Below are 23441 nucleotides of genomic sequence, written 5' to 3' on the forward strand. Positions count from 1 at the left end.
ATACAGTCACATACAGTGATACAGATTGTATCAAGAAATAGTTCCAACAAACTGCAAATCTTCACTTTCAAATTTCTGTTTGCCTGTGCTTAAACAAAGAAGGTAAAAACAAGTTGATCAGTGAGAGTTCAAGGTGTTGGTGGGTGTACTCTTGCACACACAATGTTTATGCTAAGCTAGGCTAATCACATCTTCACCCCAGCTCTGTACTTAACACACAGAGATGAGACTGATTTCCATCTCAGTATTTCCCAAAATGTTGAGCTGCATATTCCTTTAATCACTGTGTAAGAAGAGATTCAACCCACAGCGCATTAACAGGAGCTCCCATTGGCCAGCTAAAGAGAGAGCTTGGCAGTGTTTGAGTGGAAAGCAGATGAGGGATCCTAGATCCTAGATCCTGGATGCTCTTTGCTGGTCACATGAATAGTGGTGGGATTCTGGGACAAAGAGCCAACAAATGTATGCCAATAGAAACAGACTCATTAAACACTTTATGCTGCCTCAAATTGCCTCACATCTGGTAAAGACCACAGCTGACTGCCAGCTGACACATACACATGTTCTGCACCTGCTTGACTGCAAATACCCAGTCTGTAGTCTGTGTTCTTAATCCAAAAGACATCACAGGAAGAAACAAAACAAATTTTCAAAATAAAAAAAAAATAAAAAAAATAAATAAATTTCAAATAAACGGTTTTGCTGCTGGAAGAAGAAAAGCGAGAGAGGAGAGGCTATGCTGAACGGATGACATCCCTTGTTCACCTGACCGAACAGCCAGTCAGCTCTCTCACTGACTGCTTCTCAGTCAACATAAGCAGAGAGAGAGCAACCGATGCTGGACACACTGCTGATATCATTGGAGGACATGTTGAGATCCTTTACTCAAGTAAATGTACCAATACATAATTGTAAAAAAAACTTCATTTATGTTCTGTACGAAACGTAATTTACATGAAGTACTTCAGTTGTGTGAACGAGCCGTAATCATAACCAACATAGCCCCAGCAAGCTTTATTTATTTTGGTCTAACCAGATGTTGCATGTTTATTATTGCTAAGTTGAACAGACGTTGCATATTTATAAGAGAGAGAGAGAGAACTATTTTGTTTCCAAGGGGTCTTGGGCACAGAGCTGCATTCCATTGCTTCACATAAAAAACATCAGAAAACCATCCCAAAACTAACATGAAATATCTTAAAACATTAAAGAGACATTTGACTGTACTTTTAACACTGACAATATGGCGGCTTAAAAAGAGACTGTAACAATTAAAGTGCTGGTATATTTTTTGCACTGTTGCACTTGTATTAGTATTAGAGTTCAGTAGCTTGATTGGTTGGGACGAATGATAGCTTCAGTCGCTTTGATTTGCACTTTAGGAAGAAGGGAGCTAACTACCTATTCTTGCAAACTACACTATGGAGCCCTGCATGTCCAGAAATGACACTAGAGGGTCATATTTTGACACAGAGGGACCCAGCAGCCAGTATTTGATGAGTTTGGAGTGAGAAAGTGATACAGTTTGTTAGTTTCAATCCATGTAAAGAATCATATTCTATAAACTCCTCATATGGTCCTCATTCACTACACTTACTCCTGAATCCCAGAGACAGCAGTAACTTTAAATGTGGCTGCTGCAGTGACTAGAGGCCCAGCGCTGTGTTTAGGCAGTCAGCTCCATGTGCTCACTGCTTTTTTTCTTCTTCTTTCCGAAACATGAAGTCATTAATTCTTTGCAGACTGGGGATATGAAGACATGCTTTCATTACTGTCCCCTTGTAAGGGCAATTTAAGATGACCAGACCATGCAGTCACACGCACGCACACACACACACACACACACACACACACACACACACACACGGACACACACACACACACACACACACACACACGGGCACACACACACTCACACACTCACACACACACACACACACACACACACACACATTTTGGTCTTAGTAATACTGCGACTACCATCACCCACTGCATGTGTTCCTTAACTGCTCGCCTGAATACAAACCACTCCATCAGGTTTTTGGTACATTGATGCTTATTTTAACTGTAAAGCCCTTTTAAGCTACGGTTACTATTGTTGCTGTTGTCACTGCTCATTGTCCCCCATCGTTGCTGTTGTCTTGTTCATCATCATCAGTCATTACTATTATTAATGTTATAAAGAGTTCGGTCTAGACCTGCTCTATTTGAAAAGTGTCCTGAGATAACTTCTGTTATGAATTGGCGCTATACAAATAAAATTGAATTGAATTGAATTGAATTGAATTGAATTGAATTGAATTGAATTGAAAGTGTGTGCACACTGAATCAGCACTGGAGTACTGGTAAAATTCTGACTTTTTGTATTCTACTTTCTGCATGAATAGGAAACTGAGAGCCACTGTGGTTGCTGGTAAAAATCTATCTTGAGATCTTAATTTGATTACTTTGTTGACTGAAGATAAACAGTTTTCTCACGATTGTAACCAAAGTGTGTTATCCTCTCAGAAAACAAATAATGTTTTTTATTTAATTTGAACAATATTGAGTCAGCGTCGGTCAGGGCCAAAGACCACGAGTTTGAAAATGAAAAAGAATTCTGGGGGTGTTGAGTTTCATTATGGATGACGAAGGCACCAGGTTTTGTCAAGGAAGAAGAATGTGTGGAATAAAAAAGACCATATATCTGGTTCTGCTGTTTTGATTTTGTCCATTGTGAAGAGTGCAGAACACATGATTCAGTGTTATGTGAAATCAGTGTACTGGTCAGAGATTCCAATCACTGAGAGTTTTTGGAATGTAACCATAGATGTAATCAGAGAGTTTGACATAGTGTGGTGGTCAGCCTTAATGCCAGTTTGTGTTTGTGCTAATCTTGGTACCTCAACAAAGAAATCCTCAGAGGCCCTAAAAGTATAGCTTTCCCCATAGACCTCAGTCGTAAAAGAGACATGACAAGACACCTCCATCTGCAAAAAGAGTTATTACTATATGAATTTGAATTTGTACATCTTGAAATTTTAATACTCCCTAAATTTTTTCAGAACCTAGAAAAGTAATTTTTGTGGGACATCATCTCAGTGTAAAGTCTTACTGGATGATTTTACAGGGTCATGAGGCTGGTGTTATCACAGCAGACAGGAACTATGGTCAAAACTACAAAAACAAGACTCAGACTGTAAAAAATGGAATTTCCCTTGGTCTAAAGTGACCTCACTTTGCAAAAATGTTGTTTCTCTCAGGGTGTTTAACTGTAAGACTGTAAGAACCATCCCATCTGATAAACGCACGATACAGATGTGAAGCTGTTCTTAATTCTGGCTTTCCTCTGATGGGCTGATGGTCACAGAGGGGAAGCTGGCTGCTCGCATCCACGGATCAACGACGGTGCAGGTTTGTTTGGACAGACAAGAGGGGTGACGGTAGACACATATGTATCTCACCCAGCCATGGGTGTGTTTATTTGAAATAGTCTGTCGCTTGAGGAAACACAGGGGTCCTTGTTCAGCAGGCTGTTCCTGAAGGTAATGGAAGGATGCAGACAGCACTCAATAATATTAATCTGACTATTCTCTCACTTCCTGTGGACATTTAACACATTATGATTCATTAATTACACACTCATCAAGGCCTAAAGGCCTAAATCCAAATTTTTTCTTACTACATGTGAAGGCTACATGTGAGTAAACTGCAGATAATTAAAAGTTAGAACCTTTTGAAATATTGTCTTAATTAGCCACCTTATGGTAATACCATTATATATACAGTGGGATAAATCCTTTCTTTGGCGCCACCCAGTGATCATAATAATCACAGTGTAGCAGACAGCTATGCTCCCAAAATTCCTTCCCCTTATAATTCTCCAAACAAAGCATATGTCATCAATATAATTTGAAAGCCACATAAGAAATCCACACATAGTGGTTTAAAGATTAAATCATTACACCTTTTAAAGCAGTGGTTCTAACCTTTTACCTTAAGAGAGCCTTTTTTTCATCATTGACCACCCAATATTAGATATGACAACTGAACTGTACAATGAACCTAAATAGTGAATACAATTACTGCAGGAAGTCTGTGGATGAATTTTGAGCACATTATTTCCTGTGAATACTGATCAGAGACAAGAGTTTGCCCGATCATTTTAGGAATTTGCTATACAATTCTCTTTCTTAATAGGCTTATTTTTTGACAAATTTACTGTTTTCTTTTCATTGTCCTGTTAGCTTTTTGGTTGTTTTAATTTTTCAAATGCAGGAAAAGGCTGTTTATCAGAGAGTGAAGGCTCTGTGAATGTAGCTTGTGTTCAGGTAATTTCAATTCAATTCAATTCAATTCAATTTTATTTGTATAGCAGCAATTAATAACAGAAATTATCTCAGGACACTTTTCAAATAGAGCAGGTCTAGACTGAACTCCTTATAACATTATTTACAGAGACCCAACAGTACCACCATGAGCAAGCACTTGGCGACGGCGCCAAGGAAAAACTTCCTTTTAAGAGGAACCTTGGACAGACCCCGGCTCTAGGTGGGTGTTCGTCTGTCTCGACCAGTTGGGGTGAGAGAGAGAGAGAGAGAGAGAGAGACAGACAGACAGACAGAGAGAGGCAGAGAGAGAAACAGACAGACAGACAGACAGACAGACAGACAGACAGACAGAGGTGCACAGCAACAACAGCAGCAACAACTACACTAATAGTAGTGACTTATGATGATGAACATGAAGAAGATGATGACGACGGCAACAACGATGGGGGACAATGAGCAGTGATTATAGTAATAATAGTAACTGTAGTAATAATTATAGTAATAATAACATTAACAATGATGCACTGAGGATCTCTCTTCCTCTCCCTCTCTTCCTGCACTCATTCAGGTCCCATTAATGCATGTTACTAACTTCACTTCTTCCCTGGAGTTCTTGTGCTTTCTCGTCTCACAAGTTCTCATGGATCCTGGTGGAGCCTCCTGCCATGGTCCTGCTTGACTGCCATTGCTAATATCACTGATATTAGTGTTATTATTATTATAAGTATTATTATTGCTACGGTTACTGTTGTTGCTGTTGTCACTGCTCGTTGTCCCCCATCGTTGCTGTTGTCGTCGTCGTCATCTTCTTCATGTTCATCATCATCAGTCACTACTATTAGTGTAGTTGTTGCTACTGTTGTTGCTGTGCACCTGTCTGTCTGTCTTTCTCTCTCTCTCTCTTGCTGTCTCTGTCTCTCTCTGCCTCTCTCTCTCTCTCTCTCTCACCCCAACTGGTCAAGGCAGACAACCACCCACCTAGAGCCGGAGGATCTGTCCTAGATTTCTGCCTCTTAAAAGGCAGTTTTTCCATGCCCCCGTCGCCAAGTGCTTGCTCATGGTGGTACTGTTCGGTCTCTGTAAATATTTAAGGAGTTCGGTCTAGACCAGCTCTATTTGAAAAGTGTCCTGAGATAACTTCTGTTATGAATTGGCGCGATACAAATAAAATTGAATTGAATTGAATTGACGGTGGTGCTAGAGGCCAAGGTAATACCATCTAGAGTAACTATATCTTTAGACAGTAAGTCTCTGAGGTCTTTGGGGCCAAGTACTAGAATTTCTTATTTTTCTGAGTTTAACATCAGAAAATTGCAGCTCATCCAGCTTTTTATGTCCTTAAGACAAGTTTGTAATTTAGATTAATTTCATTGGGCTTGATCGATAGATATAGCTGTGTATCATCTGCATAACAATGAAAGTTAATGGAGTGTTTCCTTATAATGTTGCCTAAGGGAAGCATATATAAAGTGACTAGAATTGGTCCAAGTACAGAACCATGTGGATCTCCATGACTAACTGTAGTATTTATGGAAGATTCATCGTTAATGTGTACAAACTGTGAACGATCTGATAAGTAGGACTTAAACCAGCTTAGGGCAGTTACTTTATGTTTGTGTTCAACACCTGCAGTCACAACTGTCATGATAAATAAGTGGAAACAGCTCGGTCATTTTGCAGTCACGGACCACAAATTTCTACATATGTGGTAAAATATCCATCTAAATGTCATATTCCTCCAGACTGAGTGCAGCACGGATCATTAAGAAACTATCACGATATTTCCATCCTCTTCTAAGAGCCACATCTGCTCCAACTCTCTTTTAAATCTTCTCATCTCTACAACCAGCAGAAACCTTGTTTGTTCAGGTGGTTCAAAGTGCATACTGAGACAGACAGACTGAATGCAGAGGTGGTGTGATACTCTTTCTTGTTATCAACAGCAGCAGCTTATGTATGTTACAATGTGTTAGCTTTTTTCTTATGATAACCACCTAACTTTGTATTACACAATCATTAGGGCCCGAGCAGCAATTGCTACAAAGCCCTATTGCAGTACACAGAATTATTATTATTTTTCTGCTCAAAGGATCACATTTTTTGAGGCTGCAACATGCTCGAAAAATTAAAGAAACGCCGCACAAAATTCTTGCACTTGGGTATGGCTAAATGGCTCGATAGTGCCCAAAACTGAGCCCCTGAGGCACATTTGACCAATATGTGTGAACAAACAAAAAGGCCTCTTCTACCCATACCCAAAACCCAACTGGAAGTTGGACATTTTCAATTTAGTGGTCAATGGGAATTGATCAGATCAGTTTCAAATTTGGTCAGTCTAATCTAAACACCATCACGATTAAAAGATGTACTATTTGTGCCTGTGCGCAGAACGCCGTGTCTGTGACTTGGCGTCAAATTCCGACCTTTTTCCATGAAACAGGAAGTTCAGTGTATTTTGTCCAGTCTGCACCAAACTTTAAATGTTTGAGAAGAGTCTACTCATGATGCTGGCATGACGTTACCTCAGCACACCCTTATTAATATCATTATCACCCTTAGAGGAATGAAAACAGAAGGGTTTTCCTGTTGAACAAACACTTTATTAAAATTTCATAAAATATGATATCCTCACTCCAGAATGGATAATGGCATTCTCCAGTCCAAATCTGAGAATACACTGTATATAGGAGAAAAAAATGTGAAGCACAATGGAATTCAACTAGTTCAACTGCATGGTGAGAATACTGTTGGAAAAATATTGGAAGGTTTTTTATTATGCCCCTGCAAAAACGGCACCAGAGAGGTGTTATCTGTTGGCAGAAAATTCCGATATTCCTTTCAGATGTGATACTGTATACATGGGTGACATGGTGAAGGGTGGAACAGCAATGATAAAAAATTAGTACTAATACTTCTGGCAGCAAGTAAAAAGGCTGTCACGAGGAAGTGCTTCAAATCAGACCCACCCACCCGACATTAGTGAATGGATACAGAAAATGCCAGAAATATGTGTTATGGAAAAGATGTCACCCTCCAATTTATTTATTTTTTTTATGAATTTGGACCAAGTTGACTGAGCACATTAAACCTATGTTAATGGTGAATGGTAAATGGACCTGTACTTGTATAGCACCTTTCTAGTCTTCTGACGTCTCAAAGCACTTTTACACTACATGCCACATTCACCCTTTCACACACATTGACTCAGTGATGGCAAAGGCCATCGAACGGAAACTAACGCATTCATACACATTCATATAGGTTCATGCTATAGGTTTAAAAGCTGCAGTAGGCAAGTTTTATAGAAATAACTTTTTGTCATATTTTCTGAAACTTTCACTATATCCTTACAGTAGTACATGAGACAGATAATCTGTGAAAAAATCAGGCTCCTCTGGCTCGTCCTGGTTTGTGGAGTACCGTTTTGAAGCCTCAAGTTTTTAAAACAGAAAATATGATGTCTTTTTGTCAGACATGAAACTTTGAAACTAGTTTGAATGTTTTTTAATAACACTAATACAGTATAATTCAATACTGTAGATAAGCAAATGTACACAGTATGATAACCGTCAATTGTCATACCACTGTATACTTTGGTATCAGTATACTGCTGCACCCCTACCAGTAATTATGGTGACCCCCTGACCTTTCATCTAATGGTAGCCTATAATTTGACAAAGATTTTTGCCATTCCTGGATAGCCAACAGTCCTCAGAACAGAGCAGACTGTGTAGTGAGGATGTGAGTTTATGGCTTCAGAACTGAAGGATGCTACCTCAGCTGTAGTCTTTGCTGCAATAATGCAAAAGTCACATTTTCTTGCAGAGGTCAAAGTTAACTTAATGCAGGTTAGTGCATGCATTTCCTTGTTTGCAGAAGGGCTCGACTAATAGTATCAGTCGAGCAGTAGTCTGCTCTGTGAGACCAAATTGAGCTGTAGAAACAGTGAGAGACGTTAATGTAAAATAAACCTGAGTGGATAAAAGATACCCAGAGGCACTCTGTTTCAACAAACACTTCAGCCTTAGGGAAATCTGAGCTCCTGAGAAGTGAGTGAGAAGAGTTTATCTATTCAGCCTCCCATCTGTAGATCCAAGGATGGATCCAAAGATCAGCACTTAAGACACTGTCCTAAAGTGAGGATAATAAACATGACTTACCTACTTACTTACTAAAAAAATTATATATTTATATTTTTTGCCCCAGTAGTGTGTGGTTGCAGAATATCCTGATACAATATAGGTAAATAGTAATGACTAACTAAGAGGGAACCTTGTAGGGGTGCAAAATGATGGAGTGGTAATCAGTCACACCTGTATCTTGTATACATAACAGAATGGAAACTACCTCCTATCATACGGTGCTGAAATTAAACATACACTCCAGTACCAACTCATTTCACTAGATTTCTAGTCTTCCGACCACTCAATGCGCTGTACAGTACTTGCCACACTCACCTGCCATGCATGGTGCCAATTGCTCAGCAGAACGGAAACTAATTCATAAACCGATGCACAGCATCGGGAGAAATTTGGGGTTCAGTATCTTGCTCAAGAACACTTTGACATGCAGCAAGATGAGCCGGGGATCGAACCGCCAGCCTTCTGATCAGTGGACAACATGCTCTACCTATGAGCCACAGCCACCACCAAGTATTTATAAGTATTTATTCAACTTCTTTACTCAAGTACTCATCTGTAATGCGTGATATGCACTAGTCTTGATGTTGGAAGGTGTGCAATGATGTAATACATAATAATAACGATGATAATTTGTTGTCATATTTGCTGTGACTTTCTCCATATCCTGACAGTAGTACATGAGAAAAAATCTGGTTCTTCTGGCTCCTCCTAGTGCTCCTAATAACAATTGCAAGAATCCACCGGGACTCAATGAAAACAACCAGAGCCAAGAAAGATAGTTGATTGCTGAGTCTCATTTACAGGGTGTCAAATACAGACCCTTTCGGACTGAGACTATCTTCAAGCCTCCAACTCAAAGCGTCTTTATATGTTTCTCAACTCTGATTGGTTGTTTTTGTCGAGACCCGGTGGATTCTTGCAAATGCCATTAGGAGCACTAGGTGGAGCCAGAGGAACCTGATTTTTTACAGATTATCTGTCTTGTGTACTACTGTCAGGATATAGTGAAAGTTTCAGCAAACATGACAAAAAAGTTATTTTAATGAAAGTTACCTACTGTAGATTTAAAACTAAAGTAATGAGTCTGTTTTGAAAATGTAAGGAGTAGAAAACACAGATTTCTGTTTAAAAATTGTAGGGAGTAAAAGTAAAAAGTTGTTGTAACAGATACCTGAAAAAACTACTTAGGTACAGTACCAACGTATTTGTACCTTGTTACTGCTCACCTCTGCTTGCAAGCAGTAAAGTATTTGGAGTCTAGGGATGATAGATCTTCCCTCTAGTATCAGATTATTGCAGGCATCAGCTGAGCCTGGTGGCCTTACCATGTTTAGTCTGGCTGTACCATAAGAGGAATCTCTTAAGACCTGAACACAAGCTATTATCACAGAGCCTTAACTCTCTGACATCTGCAAATAGAATAATGGCCAAGCAACAGGGAGAAGAATACATTTTTCAAAAAAGAGGCCTAATAACTATGTATGATGAATAAAAAACATAACACAGACAGAGAATTGTGTAAAAAGTTCCTAAAACTGTCAGTTCCATTTTTTCAATTCAACTCAATTCAATTCAATTTCATTTGTTTAGCGCCAATTCATAACAAAAGTACGGTGGCCCTGAGGTGCAAATCACAACAGCAAATCAGAAAACAAAACACAAAAAGAGAAAACACAACACAAAAAGAGAAAACACAACGGCAAATCAGAAAACACATAGATATGGACTATTGGAACCCCTGTTTCTACCTCTCTTAGGTATCCCACATTAACATGGATGTATTAATACAATATTTTCCTTATTTAGTGGTTTGAATTTTCAGATTTGGCAACTTGAACGCATAGGTCTGGTGGTGTTGTGTTTCCGGTTCAAAGGACGGACCAGAGGGGTATTGCACAAAACCAAGATAAGGGATTAAGCCGGGATATGTTGGTTATCCTGGCTGAATTTAGCCTCAAGTCGGTTGCATGACAGGAGGTTAAACTTATCCCGGCCAAGTTACTATGGTGATTTATTCTCTGCAGTTAGTCTGCTCCAGACCAGGCTAACAGCCAGGCTAACATTAATCCTAGTGATTCACCTGTATTTCCACCGTCAATCCTGTGAGGAATTAATGTGTTTTACAGCATGTCCATGGTCTTTCTAAGTATGTTGCATCATTTTAATTATCCTGCATTAAAATATTACATATATATTGTAATTTCTTATTTCATTTCAATCTGTTGGCTGTTTGTAATTGCAACAGTCTTTTTATATTGATTCAAGTGGTAGTATTATTACTCAGGACAAGTGTTATATTGCTATGCTAATGAAGACTGCTTGTCAAACTGCATAAATATGTGTTTTATTGCAGTAATTGAGATTACAAAACACAGCTGATGAAGTTGCAAAGGTGTTTTCAATGAAATCTGTGACAATAGGGCAATATAGTATATATATTATGGCATGCCGTTTAAGAAATTAATCTTTGAATATATTGAATGAATCTTTGAATATATTTAATGAATCTTTGAATGTATGGAATGAATCTTGACTGGTCATCAAGGCACTGCTGCCATCTTGTAGAAGTGAGAATGAGTCAGTCAGGAACCTTGTGGCAGCAATACTGATCAATGAGGACATTATTTACTCATTGGTAAGTGCTTGTATGGGCCAAAATCCTTCCCATAGTACCCGTGCCCAATACCGTTCTCCTGACGAAGAAGTTCACTTCCTTTTTAATGGTGGCAGGCCGACTACAACAGGCCTCAGGCTAAATCCTGACAGAAAAAGCAAAAAAGTTTTCCAGTTTAAGAAAGTATTGTAATATTTCAACTGATGCCATTTTGTAAAACCAGCTAATTCAGAAGGCTATCACTTTGATGAAAAGGATACAACTAGGTTTTGAATTTCATTCAGTATTCTCACATTTTTATTAGTATATCCAAGATTCATTCCATATATCCAAGATTCATTCCATATATTCAAAGCTTCATTTCCTAAACGGCATGCCATAATATATATATACACATATATATATATTATTCACACCCGTTCCCTCTTCATAATGGCTTGCCCTTTTTTGGAGGATGTACTGGATGAGGAAGCCCTAATCCTCAGACGAGCATTTAGTCATGAAAGAGTCTTCTGGGACAGGTCAGACCCATTGGCCGTTGGAGATGACTATCTCATTGAGAGATACAGATTCTCAGGTGATGGACTAAGATATTTATGTAGGCTGCTGGGTCCAAAAATACAGCACCAGACGGCAGGAAGCCATGCTCTCACTGTACCACAGATGGTCTGTGTTACATGGAGATGTTTTGCAAGTGGGAGCTTCCTTTATTCTGTTGGGGATGCAGAGAACCTCAATAAAGGAATCATTTTCCGTACATATCCTGGCTTGGTGGGCCGCCCCCTGTGCCAGATCTATGGGCTTTTTTTAACTGCTACAATCACACAGACATTCAACATGTCAGCAGACACCTAATCTATTCACCTCATTTGTTCACTGTTATCTACTTTATAGTCACTGACCAGCCTGCAAAATGTTCTTGTATTTAATTTTAACTTGCTGCCAGGTCCTTTTATGGCCAGACAAGGTTGTTCTTTATGAGTTGTTTGCACTGAATCATACTCTACATTTAAGTAACATGAACCTCTACTTGCCACATTTAAAGCAAAGTGTACAACAGTTGATTAGTGGACTTAAAGTAACTCCTTTAGTCCTTTAATTGGAGCCTAATTATGACAGTTCCAGTGGAGCACTGTTTATTAATTGTACAGTTTTGGACTACTTAAGCATTAAGCCGGTCCGCTATTGTCTGCCAGGCTTTCTCTCTTTCTTTAATTATGGCATTGGTATTGCCTTTTTTTCTTATATCTTTCACCTCCTTATAGAACTCCATCAGGAGCTGTTGTTCAGCGGCCGTGAAATATGAAGCGCGACTCTTATCCATGTTCCCATCGGTGATTCTGTGAGCGATCGCGAGGTCTATTTCAGTATGCCGTGAACACGCACTTATCCTGACTATCTACACCTGGCTTAACATAGCCACACCTTTTCATTCTGGCTCGGCAAACGTGCAACCGATTAAGCCAGGATGCGCCGAGCAGGTAGGTCAGGCCGCGCTTGCTCACTTATCCTGGATTTCTTTATCCTACTTTTGTGCAATACCCCACAGTTCTTTTGTCCAATCAGCGATGACTAATGTCGCCCGAGGGTACCTACCTTTTCCGGTTTGGTTAATGTCGTTGTGTTTTCTGATTTGCTGTTGTGTTTTCTCTTTTTGTGTTGTGTTTTCTGATTTGTCGTTGTGTTTTCTCTTTTTGTGTTGTGTTTTCTGATTTGTCGTTGTGTTTTCTGATTTGCCGTTGTGATTTGCACCTCAGGGCCACCGTACAAAAGTTATCTCAGGACACTTTTCAAATAGAGCAGGTCTAGACCGAACTCTTTATAACATTATTTACAGAGACCCAACAGTACCACCATGAGCAAGCACTTGGCAACAAGGGAAAGGAAAAACTGCCTGTTAAAAGGCAGAAACCTAGGACTGGTGGAGACAGACGACCACCCACCTAGAGGGTGGTCGTCTGTCTCGACCAGTTGGGGTGAGAGAGAGAGAGAGAGAGAGAGAGAGAGAGAGAGAGAGAGAGAGAGAGAGACAAACAGACAGATAGGTGCACAGCAACAACAGTATTGGCAATGGCAATCTAGCAGGACCATGGCAGGAGGCTCCACCAGGATCCATGAGAACCTGCGAGACGAGAAAGCACAAGAACTCCGGGGAAGAAGGGAAGTTAGTAACATGCAGTAATGGAACATGAATGAGTGCAGAAAGAGAGAGGAAGAGAGGAGCTCAGTGCACCATGGGAAATCCCCCGATAGTCTAGGCCTATAGCAGCATAACTAAGGGATGGTTCAGGACTCACCTGATCCAGCCCTAACTATAAGCTTTATCAAAGAGGAATGTCTTAAGCCTACTCTTGAATGTGGTGAGGGTGTCTGCCTCCAGAACCACAACTGGAAGCTGGTTCCACAGGAGAGGAGCTTGGTAACTGAAGGCTCTGGCTCCTGTTCTACTTTTAGAGACTATAGGAACCACAAGTAGCCCAGCATTCAGAGAACGTAGTGTTCTAGAGGGGTAATAGGGTACTATGAGCTCTTTAAGATATGAAGGGGCCTGACCATGAGGAGCTTTGTAGGTGAGGAGGAGAATTTTAAATTCTATTCTAAATTTTACAGGGAGCCAGTGCAGAGAAGCTAGTACAGGAGAGATGTGATCTCTTTTTCTAGTTCCTGTCAGTACTCGTGCTGCAGCGTTCTGAATTAATTGGAGCGTTTTAATGGACTTATTGGGGCAACCTGATAATAAAGAGTTGCAGTAATCCAGCCTAGAAGTAACAAATGCATGGATTAGTTTTTCTGCATCTGTCTGTGATAGTATGTGTCTAATTTCTGTAATATTACGTAAATGAAAGAAGGCAGTCCTAGAGGTCTGCTTCATGTGGGAATTAAATGACAAATCCTGATCAAAGATAACTCCAAGATTCCTGACAGTGGTGCTAGAGGCCAAGGTAATGCCATCTAGAGTAACTATATCTTTAGACAGTGAGTCTCTAAGATTTTTGGGGCCAAGTACAAGAATTTCGTTTTTTTTTCTGAGTTTAACATCAGAAAATTGCAGCTCATCCAGGATTTTATGTCCTTGTGTTATCTCAGGACATTGTTCATATAGAGTAGGTCTAGACTGTACTCCTTATAAAATTATTTACACATTCTAAAACCTAACTCAGTGGCCCTTTTATCACCAATTCAATTCAATTCAATTACATTTTATTTGTATAGCGCCAATTCATAGCAGAAGTTATCTCAGGACACTTTTCAAATAGAGCAGGTCTAGACTGAAATCCTTATAACATTATTAATTAAATGTATGATTGCAAGTTAAAAATTCTAATATATTGATTTAGATCGAACTTTTAAGTTGCAAAAAAATTTTTATGAGTTGTGTTGTATGTATGTGTAATGTTGATAATTACGTCAACTTAATATTGTGCATAATTTGAACTAACATTTCTGCGTTAATTGGTTCAAAACAAAAGTCAAGTTGTATTAACTTAATAAAATTAGCTTGATAACTTAATTTTTCTCCACCTTGAGTTCAGCATTTCAAGTCCCCTCCCCTACCCACATCACATGCCCTGGCAAATTCAGACAGTTAAGGACCTGTATACAAAGGACATTTTCTGAGGTATCATTTTATTTGCAAATTAATTCTTACAAGAATTTGGGCATATTCTCAATTGTGATTTGACCAGCAGTGGATTTGTGACTGAAGGTTAGGCTACATCTGTTAATACAGTTAATGGTATATGTTGTACTAATAAACATAGTTAAGGCTAATCATATTTAGCAGCGTAGTTTAGCCCTTCTAATATTAATAATTTAGCAGGGTACTTGACTGGCCCATCTTGCCTGATCTTTGTTTCCAAGTTGCCCCTTAGGAGACCGACTACTTGGAACAAAATTTTGAATTCTTCCGTTTCCATCTACAGATAAATAAAGAATTCCAGAGAAAATGGCCAGACTTGACCATTGCACATCAAAAATGATGGATGTAGTCTCATCAAGGACAGGAGCTACAGGAGTGACAACCAGACATAATGTATAAAAGACATGCTTCTTGAGGTATGGAAATTATTAGGCTAATCTTTGTTGGCAGTTACCAATTCAAATTATATTTGGTTAGTTACTTTCTTTTGATACTTTTTTCCTTTTTTGAATAGCCCAAAACAATTGAAGTACACAGAGACATAGCTATCCACTGCCTTGGAGAGAAGGAAGAGGACCGTTTTCAAGGAGTTTAGAGTAAGTAATTCAACATCTTGAAAGAAAATGAAATCCACATTGGGCAGTATAAATACACAGGGCAGAAACCTGCTCCTTGTCCATTAAAGATTTAAGTATATTACACTTCTGGCCACACCCCAATCTGTAATATCATAACAATGGTCTGTTCAGATAGGTGTTGACAGCAATGGCATGGGAAAACAATTTCAATGTATTAATAAATCAATGTATTTTTTCTTTTAATTTCCAATACAAGAGCACAGAAGCGTTTGAGGCAGGCCTCGATAGACAGCTGATGAGAACTGCCACCATCGGTGACCAGTACACCCCAGAATCTGACCATATGACCACCAAAATCCTGGAGGGAAAGGATATACTAAGGTGCTGGGCTTTGCTGACGGGAATCTGAGCTATTGGAACTTAAATGTACATTGATAGGGACAGTCTGCTGCTGTTTGTTACAGTTTTTGTAAAATTAATCTAAAACGTATAATGTGTAAAAAAGACTGCGGAAGATTGGTGGCCATGTATGGGAAAATTAAAATTTTTGTTTTTAATAATGTGTGTTCAAACACTCTTGAACTGCAATTCAAAATAAAAACAGTTAATTGCCAAGCAGTTTTGTTTAATTAATTAATTTCTTACAAACAAAATTTAAAAATGTGTGTCAACTTAAAAATGATTATTATAGTTATGAAATACATGACAATTAAAATGCCTTTTAGAAAATGTGGGGAAACTATTTGCAACAACTTAATTTTATGAGTAATCAACTTAAAAACTTGTGTTTATGCTACCAATTATTAAGTAGTATTAAAAAAGTATTAAAAAAACCTTTCATTGTAGAGGAAAAGCTAATTCACCTTACTTACTTACTTGTTGTCACAACTCAAAATGATAGATGGAAACTGTCAAACAGAAAAGACATTTGTTTTTAGAGTGCAGAGACCCAACAGTTCCCACCATGAGCAAGCACTTGGCAATGGCAGCCAGGAAGGCAGACCTACTCTATTTGAAGTTTATTACATAGATTCTGAGGCTGATTGCAGTCTTAGCTGGTTATTCATTGAACATGAATGCCTGTCATCATAGCTTCATAGACCTCCTCTTTCTTTAGCTGTTTCTCCCCTCAACATGAACTCCATCTCTGACAGACTTCAGTCATTTTAGAGTTCAATCTCTGTATACTGGTGACATTACACGTAGTGTAAAAGCGCTTTGAGTGGTTGGAGGACTAGAAAGGCGCTATACAAGCACAGGTCCATTAACCGTTTACTATTTACCATTGAAGCATCCCCATTATGCCTGCTGATAACATAACAATAAATCAAAAGAGCAGAAATAACAAGTTTGTGGCATTCATAGCCTTCAATCTAGCATTTGATTGATTCTGACAGGATGGACCTTGGCGTCATGCAGATTTATTAAAAATCATCCAGGACGTAGCATAACAAGTAAGCCTCTTCAATTCTTCTGACTTCTTTAAAGATGTCCACACTTTGTAACATTGTATTTAATTAAAATGTAGATATTAAAATGAGTAAACAAAGCTTTGTAAAGATCACTTGGATTGCAAGATACGTCCTGTTTCAAACTTGAGTATCGGGGCAGGAATGACCCACGCCTCAACCATTTTGTATGTTGTTTTCGAAAAGTCACAATGTCTCCAGTTTCCATAAAAAACACAGTGCTTTAGTGTCAGCAGGGACATCCTCAGACTAGTTACCAGTTCACACAGAGTTTTGAAATGGGACATTGTAGTCATTGAACTCAATAACACAAAATGGGAACTACCAGAACTCTTATAGCATCTGACCGTATAATCCCTTGGTCCCTTCATTACCATCCATCTACCAGATGCCCTGGACATTCTCTCCTTTCCCCATCACCTGACTGCTCCACCCATCTACTCACCTGCCGTCACCTATAATTTCTTGTCATGTCAGACCTGCAGCCCAATTTCCACTCCTACTCCGTCAGTTCGTCCTAGTTTCTTTGTTGTTTTCTAGCTTTGTGTGTTTGTGTTCGAATGTCTGTTATTTTTATTGTTACCTGGACCTGTGATTACCTACCTCCTGTCTACCTATCAGATGTTTGTAAACTTTTCTTCTTCTGAAGTCATCCTGCTTCCTCATCTGTCTGTGTTTGGGTCCTATCCCTGATGCCCTGCATAACCAGCTGTGATAGTATACAGTAGAGTGGGAGTGCTTATTTAGAACACTGCATGAATTTTCATTTGCCAATATTTTTAAGTCAAACTACTTTATGAATCTCCACAAGCTATTGTATTGACTGACTGATTGTAATCTCTGCAATCTAAAAGGTAAAAGTACCAACAGGGTTGTCTCTTGTCGCCTTTACTTTCTGCTTTGGTCATAGAGCCTCTGGCAGAAGCTAAAAGAGCAAGTTACCACCTAAGGGGTATTCAAACAAGTACCAGAACACATAAAATTTCCTAATATGCAGATGACATACTTATGTTTATGAGTAATCAGTTAAAATATGCATTTCTTGCCGTTCATTTATGTCTTTTAACAATAGGCGCCTTTTTTTTTTTTTTTTCCCAATAGTTGAGTGTGATGGGTATGCAATAGGTTTTCTTCATTTTTGTACATATGTACATACTGGAAACATGCAAGGATGAAATCAACAGACTTTACACATTTACCCATTGTTTCTAAACAATCACATACAATTACTTATTTCATGCAGAATAAAGGTCTAGTGTATAGCATGTAGTGGCATATAGGGGTGTAGCTGCAGATCAAAACTCCCTTGCTTTACCCTCCTATTTCCAATTCCCTATCTGAGCCAGTGTTTGGTTTGTTCGTTCTGGGCTACTGTAGAAACATATCAATTAATGCATATTACATTCCATTTCTGCAAAGAGATCCTCCTAAGTGTTATACACTGGACCTCTAACAGAGGCCTGAGGGAAAGTTTTTACGACGCAATAGATGATTAGAACGGACATCCTGGGCACCCCATCCTTCATTATCTTTTTAAGTAAGATCTTAAAAATGGTTTTCCTTTGGGATCAGTTGAATCTGTGCTGTAGTCTTAATGCAAGGCTTCTCATGAAACAAATGTTTTCTGTATCATAAAAGAACATTCATCTAGGCAATTTTTGTGACACAAAGACCTGACAAACTGTCTTTACTGTTGTCCATTCGTCTTGTACTGTGAGGTGTTGCTATAAAGCTGATCTGGGGAGATATTAATCCTCCTCACATTCAGCTCTGCAGCGAATCCTCTTGCCTTCTGGTAAAAGAAGAGAGAGAGCTCCCGGTCTATTAGGAAGTTGTGGTAGATGGTGGCGAGGCGGGTGCACAGCTGCAGCTGAGACCTCTTGTTGCCCAGATCCATGGCTGCAGCAAGAGCCAGGTGGTAGTAGCCTGCAGCGTCAAATGGGTCCTATAGAGATAACAACAAAATTAATTTATATTTAGTTATATAATAGAAGTAACTTTACAGGTGAAGGTATATCAGTGATCCTGCTAATATTGTTAAAGGTGCCTTGTGAAGTTTTTGACCACTAGTTTTTACAAGAGTAACTCCCCACATGCACTCACATGAGCACATGGGAGACTTGAGTTATCAATCTGATATAAACACTTTGATTGACTCTGATGTATAATGACTTGTTTGGGAGTTGAAACACTCTAAGTTCAGGACTTGACCTTGGCTTGGGACTTGTTGGTCCTTACTTGCAACTTGATGGTTTTGACTCGGGACATGACTAGGGACATAACAGCCAGACTCTTAAACCTATACATCACTTCTGACTTACAAAACAATGATGTCCCCCCTTTGGCAACTTTTATGCAAATTACCTGAGTCTTATTTTGTGATTCATGATACAGGTTTGTTGTACCCTATGCAAACAGGAATTTGTGGCACATTTTGGTGATTTTTGTGGCTGTCGGCAAAGAGTTATTTCCACCATTCCAAGGTTGAGATAACAAATTGTTTTCTTGCCTAAGGAAACAATAATATATCTCAAGATAACAAAATAATTAACTTGATCTCCAGATAACAGGATAAAAAACTGAAGTACCTCTTTGCACCCAGGAGAGAATATTCACATGGAAGCTATTGGGCTATTTACACCCAACCCCCTAGTTTAGCAACCCTCTAGAAGGGCGACAAAGTCTGTGTAGGGTGGAGGCCGGGGTGGATTAATGGAGACCTGGGGTTGAGTCGTGTAAAACAGCATTCCGTTTTCAGTTGCAGTTTGGTAAGGTTTTGGCACCAAAACTATCCTACTTGGTTACGTTTAGGAAAAGATCATGGTTTGTCTCTGCCACATTGGTCATTAGTCCACAATTCAAATAGCATGATCAGGAACCATGGCTTGTGGAAATAAGCTACAACATCAAACAGAATTATAAAAACCAAGTCAAAATTAAAGCTGCAAGCAGCGTTGGGCGGGACCTCGCACTCCACGCAACTTGGGGCGTGGTGCGGCCGCGTCACGTGCCGTCATAACATGTGCAGACCACAACATGAAATTTTCACGTCACCCCACTCCCAAGCCCTCACCTCCAGAAGCTGACGGAGACCACTCTACGGTGTCACACGTTTCAGACACAGCAAAAGACTTGAACTTTCATAGAGAGACCCTTCACTGAGAAAGGTGGAGATGCAGCGCCATGCCACGGACACACTGTCCTGTCAAGTTTTGAAGCAGATCTGATAAATTCTCTAGGAGTTCGTTAGTTCAAATACAAGACGACGGGCTTCAAAATGGCCAACTTTGACGGCACGCCACGGACACGCCCTTCAACGTACAGTCACAAAATGAACAGTGTTCATTCAGCACCATTTTTTGACTGTACTGACCAATTTTGAAGCAGATCCCAGAAATTCCCTAGGACGAGTTCGTTCAAATACAAGGCGAAAATTCATCGAAAATGACCACAGAATTCAAAACGGCCAACTTTGACGGCATGCCACGGACATGCCCTTCAATGTACAGTCATAAATAGCACAACTTGTAATCAGCAACATTATTCAAGAGTACTGTCCAGTTTTGAAGCAGATCTGATAAATTCCCTAGGAGTTTGTTTGTTCAAACACAAGACCACAGACTTCAAAATGGCCAACTTTGACGGCACGCCACGGACACGCCCCTCAATGTACAGTAAAAAAATGAAGAGCGTTCATTCAGCAACATTTTTTGACTGTACTGACTCATTTTGAAGTAGATCTGATAAAACCTGTAGGAGGAGTTAGTTAAAATAGAAGCCCTGAAATGCCAAAATGACCACAAAATGGTGAAAATTCAAATCAAAATTGCAGACTTCCTGTGGGTTTTGGGGCATGGGTCCAAGAGGCTTTTTTGTACGTCTCGGCACCTCACACATGCCTACCGAGTTTCATACATATCAGTGAAACGTGGCGCTGTGGCTGCTTTTTAAAAAATCCTGTAGGGGGCGCTACAAACACGACAAACACGATTTTTGGTATGTGAGCTACAGGCACCAGTCTACACGTGTCCTGTGAATTTCATATTCATAACTATTACGGTCTCTGCAGAGTGATTTACCCTGCAACCAGAGCGCCACCTAGTGGCGTGATTTTTTTTCCTTTTTAGGTGAGCCTCAGGGAGCCATGGGCAAGCATCTACCAAGTTTCATTTTAATCACACTTGTCGATGCAGACCTAAAAATTGTGCACGATACATAATGAAGACATAAGGAACTATTGACCCAAGGTTGGTGTAAATCGGACATACCAATGTGGAGAAATACCCCACTTCCTTTTTTGATGGAATATAAACAGGAAGTGCTAATTTTATAACTCCCTTATTTTTTTAAATATCAAAATACTTTAAATTACTTTTTTTGCCAGGACGGTCTCCAGATGCTACGTGCAAAATTTCGTGCGAATTGGACAAAAGCGTATGGATGGATCACAAAAACGTAGTTTTTGGACATTTGCGCTCTAAAATTCACGTGAAGTATACGTTCAGGGGGTCAAAAACGCTGTCAACGTTCTGAATAATAATAAGAAACGGACCAATTTCAATAGGGACCTTCCAGCGGTCGCTGGCTGGGTCCCTAATAACAAAGGAGAACACTCATATATTGGCAACGATACACAATTTGATGTAAAGAAGCTCAAGAAACACTATTATCAACCGATATTATGAGATATTTGTGGCTTTATTTCACATAACAATGTAGGCACTCCCTATGGATATCTAAATGTATCTGTGGTTGTCAAATTGTTCCAAGTGCAGATTCATATGATTTCAGTGATTTGAAAAACACCTAATATTCAATCACTTACCTTCATGTCATAGAATATGATGTCCCCGAGTGTCTGGTACACCCTGACATAGTACAGTGTTTCCTCATCAAACAGCAGAGGTGTTGGACAGAGGGTCAGGGTTTTCAGGTAATAATGTTCGGCCAGTTCATACTGGTCCAGACAGTGGTACAGAGAGGCCAGACGGTGGTAAGCCACTCGCTCATTCAGATGGTCACCTGTGTGTACAACCAGAGGTGGACAGAAGTACTCAGTTATAGACTTCAAACTGTTAGGATGTAAGTTCATGACATTTAGAAATATTTTTTGCTATGATTGTGTCAGGACCTATGGGTGGTGATGGTGTTATCAGTTATCAGTTCACATGTGTACCACTTTGGTTCAGAGCAACATACCAACAACTACTGGCAAGTAACATATTTTTAGGTGGACAATCGATAGTCATCCTACTTCAGATATTTGTCCCTCTCCTAGCATAAGAAGACAGCAGCATTGGCTGCAGTTAATTTTTATAAATTTATACATTTCAGTTACTCTCACTACTTGAAGCTGCAATAGGTAACTTTTACAAGAGCCAAAGCCAAGAATGATAGAGTCTCATTACCAGGACGTCAAATACTGATGCTGGGAATGAGACTCAACAATCAACTATCTTCAAGCCACAAACCCAAAGGGTCTTTCTATCTTTCTTAGCTCTGATTGGTTGTTTTTCGTTCAGGCTTGGTCGTTTCTTGCAAATTTGATTAGTTGCACTAGGAGGAGAACCAGATTTTTTCACAGATTACAAATTGTCTCATGTTCTGTCAGGACATAGTGAAAGTTTAAGCAAATATGACAAAAAGTTATTTTTTATAAAAATGACCTACTGCAGCTGTAATAGCATGCAATTAGTGATGGCAATATAAAAGCTCAGCTGATATGTACCATGCGTCATTCATTAATAGTTGTAAGTAGGTCTTTATACAGATAGTCAGTGTAGTACTGAAAATTCTAAACTTTGTGTTCTCCATACCTAGAGTGATACTGATGTCCAGTGCAGTCTGAGCAAACTCCACAGCATCCCCATACAGCTTGAGACTGAGCATCAGTTCAGTCAGCTTGTTACACAACCTCAGCCTGGAACGAACACTGTTGCTCTTCCCTGCAATGGGCAGAGCGCGGTCCTACAAGTACAAAAAATACACAAACATACACTGGACATTATAATCATAATAATAATGATGACTCAAAGTGGCCCTTATTTTCTTATTTTTGGCAACCATTCCTAACAATTATATGCCCAGGAATGAAGACATAAAGCTGCTTAATGACTGACAATCCAGGTAGTAGGGAATTACAGTTGCAAGAAAAAGCATCTGAATCCTTTGGAATTACCTGGATTTCTGCATAAATTGGTCATAAAATGTGTTCTGATCTTCATTTAAGTCACAACAATAGACAAACACAGTCTGCTTAAACTAATACCACACAAACAATCTGTTTTCATGTTTTTATTGAACACACCATGTAAACATTCACAGTGCAGGGTGGAAAAAGTATGTGAACCCCTAGGCTAATGACTTCTCCAAGAGCTAATTAGAGTCAGGAGTCAGCCAACCTGGAGTCCAATCAATGAAACGAGATTGGAGGTGTTGGTTAAAAAAAAAAACACACACACACCAGTTTTGAGTTTACTATTCTCAAGAAGCATGGCCTGATGTGAACCATGCCTCGCACAAAAGAGCTCTCAGAAGACCTACGATTAATAATTGTTGACTTGCATAAAGCTGGAAAGGGTTACAAAAGTATAGTTCATCAGTCCACGGTAAGACAAATTGTCTATAAATGGAGAAATTGCCGCAATGTTGCTACTCTCCCTAGGAGTGGCTGTCCTGTACAGATGAC

General features: G+C 39.4%; 1 protein-coding gene and 1 long non-coding RNA gene across 4 annotated transcripts in view; one reads left to right on the plus strand and one right to left on the minus strand.

Moving 5' to 3' along the window:
* Positions 1 to 23441, plus strand: part of LOC127349486 (uncharacterized) — a 228663-nt gene that overhangs the window by 197214 nt on the left and 8008 nt on the right. The window lies entirely within an intron of this gene.
* LOC127379674 (SH3 domain and tetratricopeptide repeat-containing protein 1) overlaps positions 15499 to 23441 on the minus strand; it is a 196878-nt gene continuing 188935 nt past the window's right edge. For both annotated transcript variants that reach the window (XM_051429585.1, XM_051429587.1), the window contains 3 exons: positions 22570 to 22720; positions 21579 to 21775; positions 15499 to 18698 (listed from right to left, as the gene is read on the minus strand). In XM_051429585.1, coding sequence (XP_051285545.1) covers positions 18441 to 18698; positions 21579 to 21775; positions 22570 to 22720 — 606 coding nt within the window. In that variant the 3' untranslated portion in view covers positions 15499 to 18440. The remainder of the gene's footprint in view (positions 18699 to 21578; positions 21776 to 22569; positions 22721 to 23441) is intronic.

Source organism: Dicentrarchus labrax, unplaced genomic scaffold, assembly GCF_905237075.1.
Source record: "Dicentrarchus labrax unplaced genomic scaffold, dlabrax2021, whole genome shotgun sequence".
Taxonomy (NCBI): Eukaryota; Metazoa; Chordata; class Actinopteri; family Moronidae; genus Dicentrarchus; species Dicentrarchus labrax.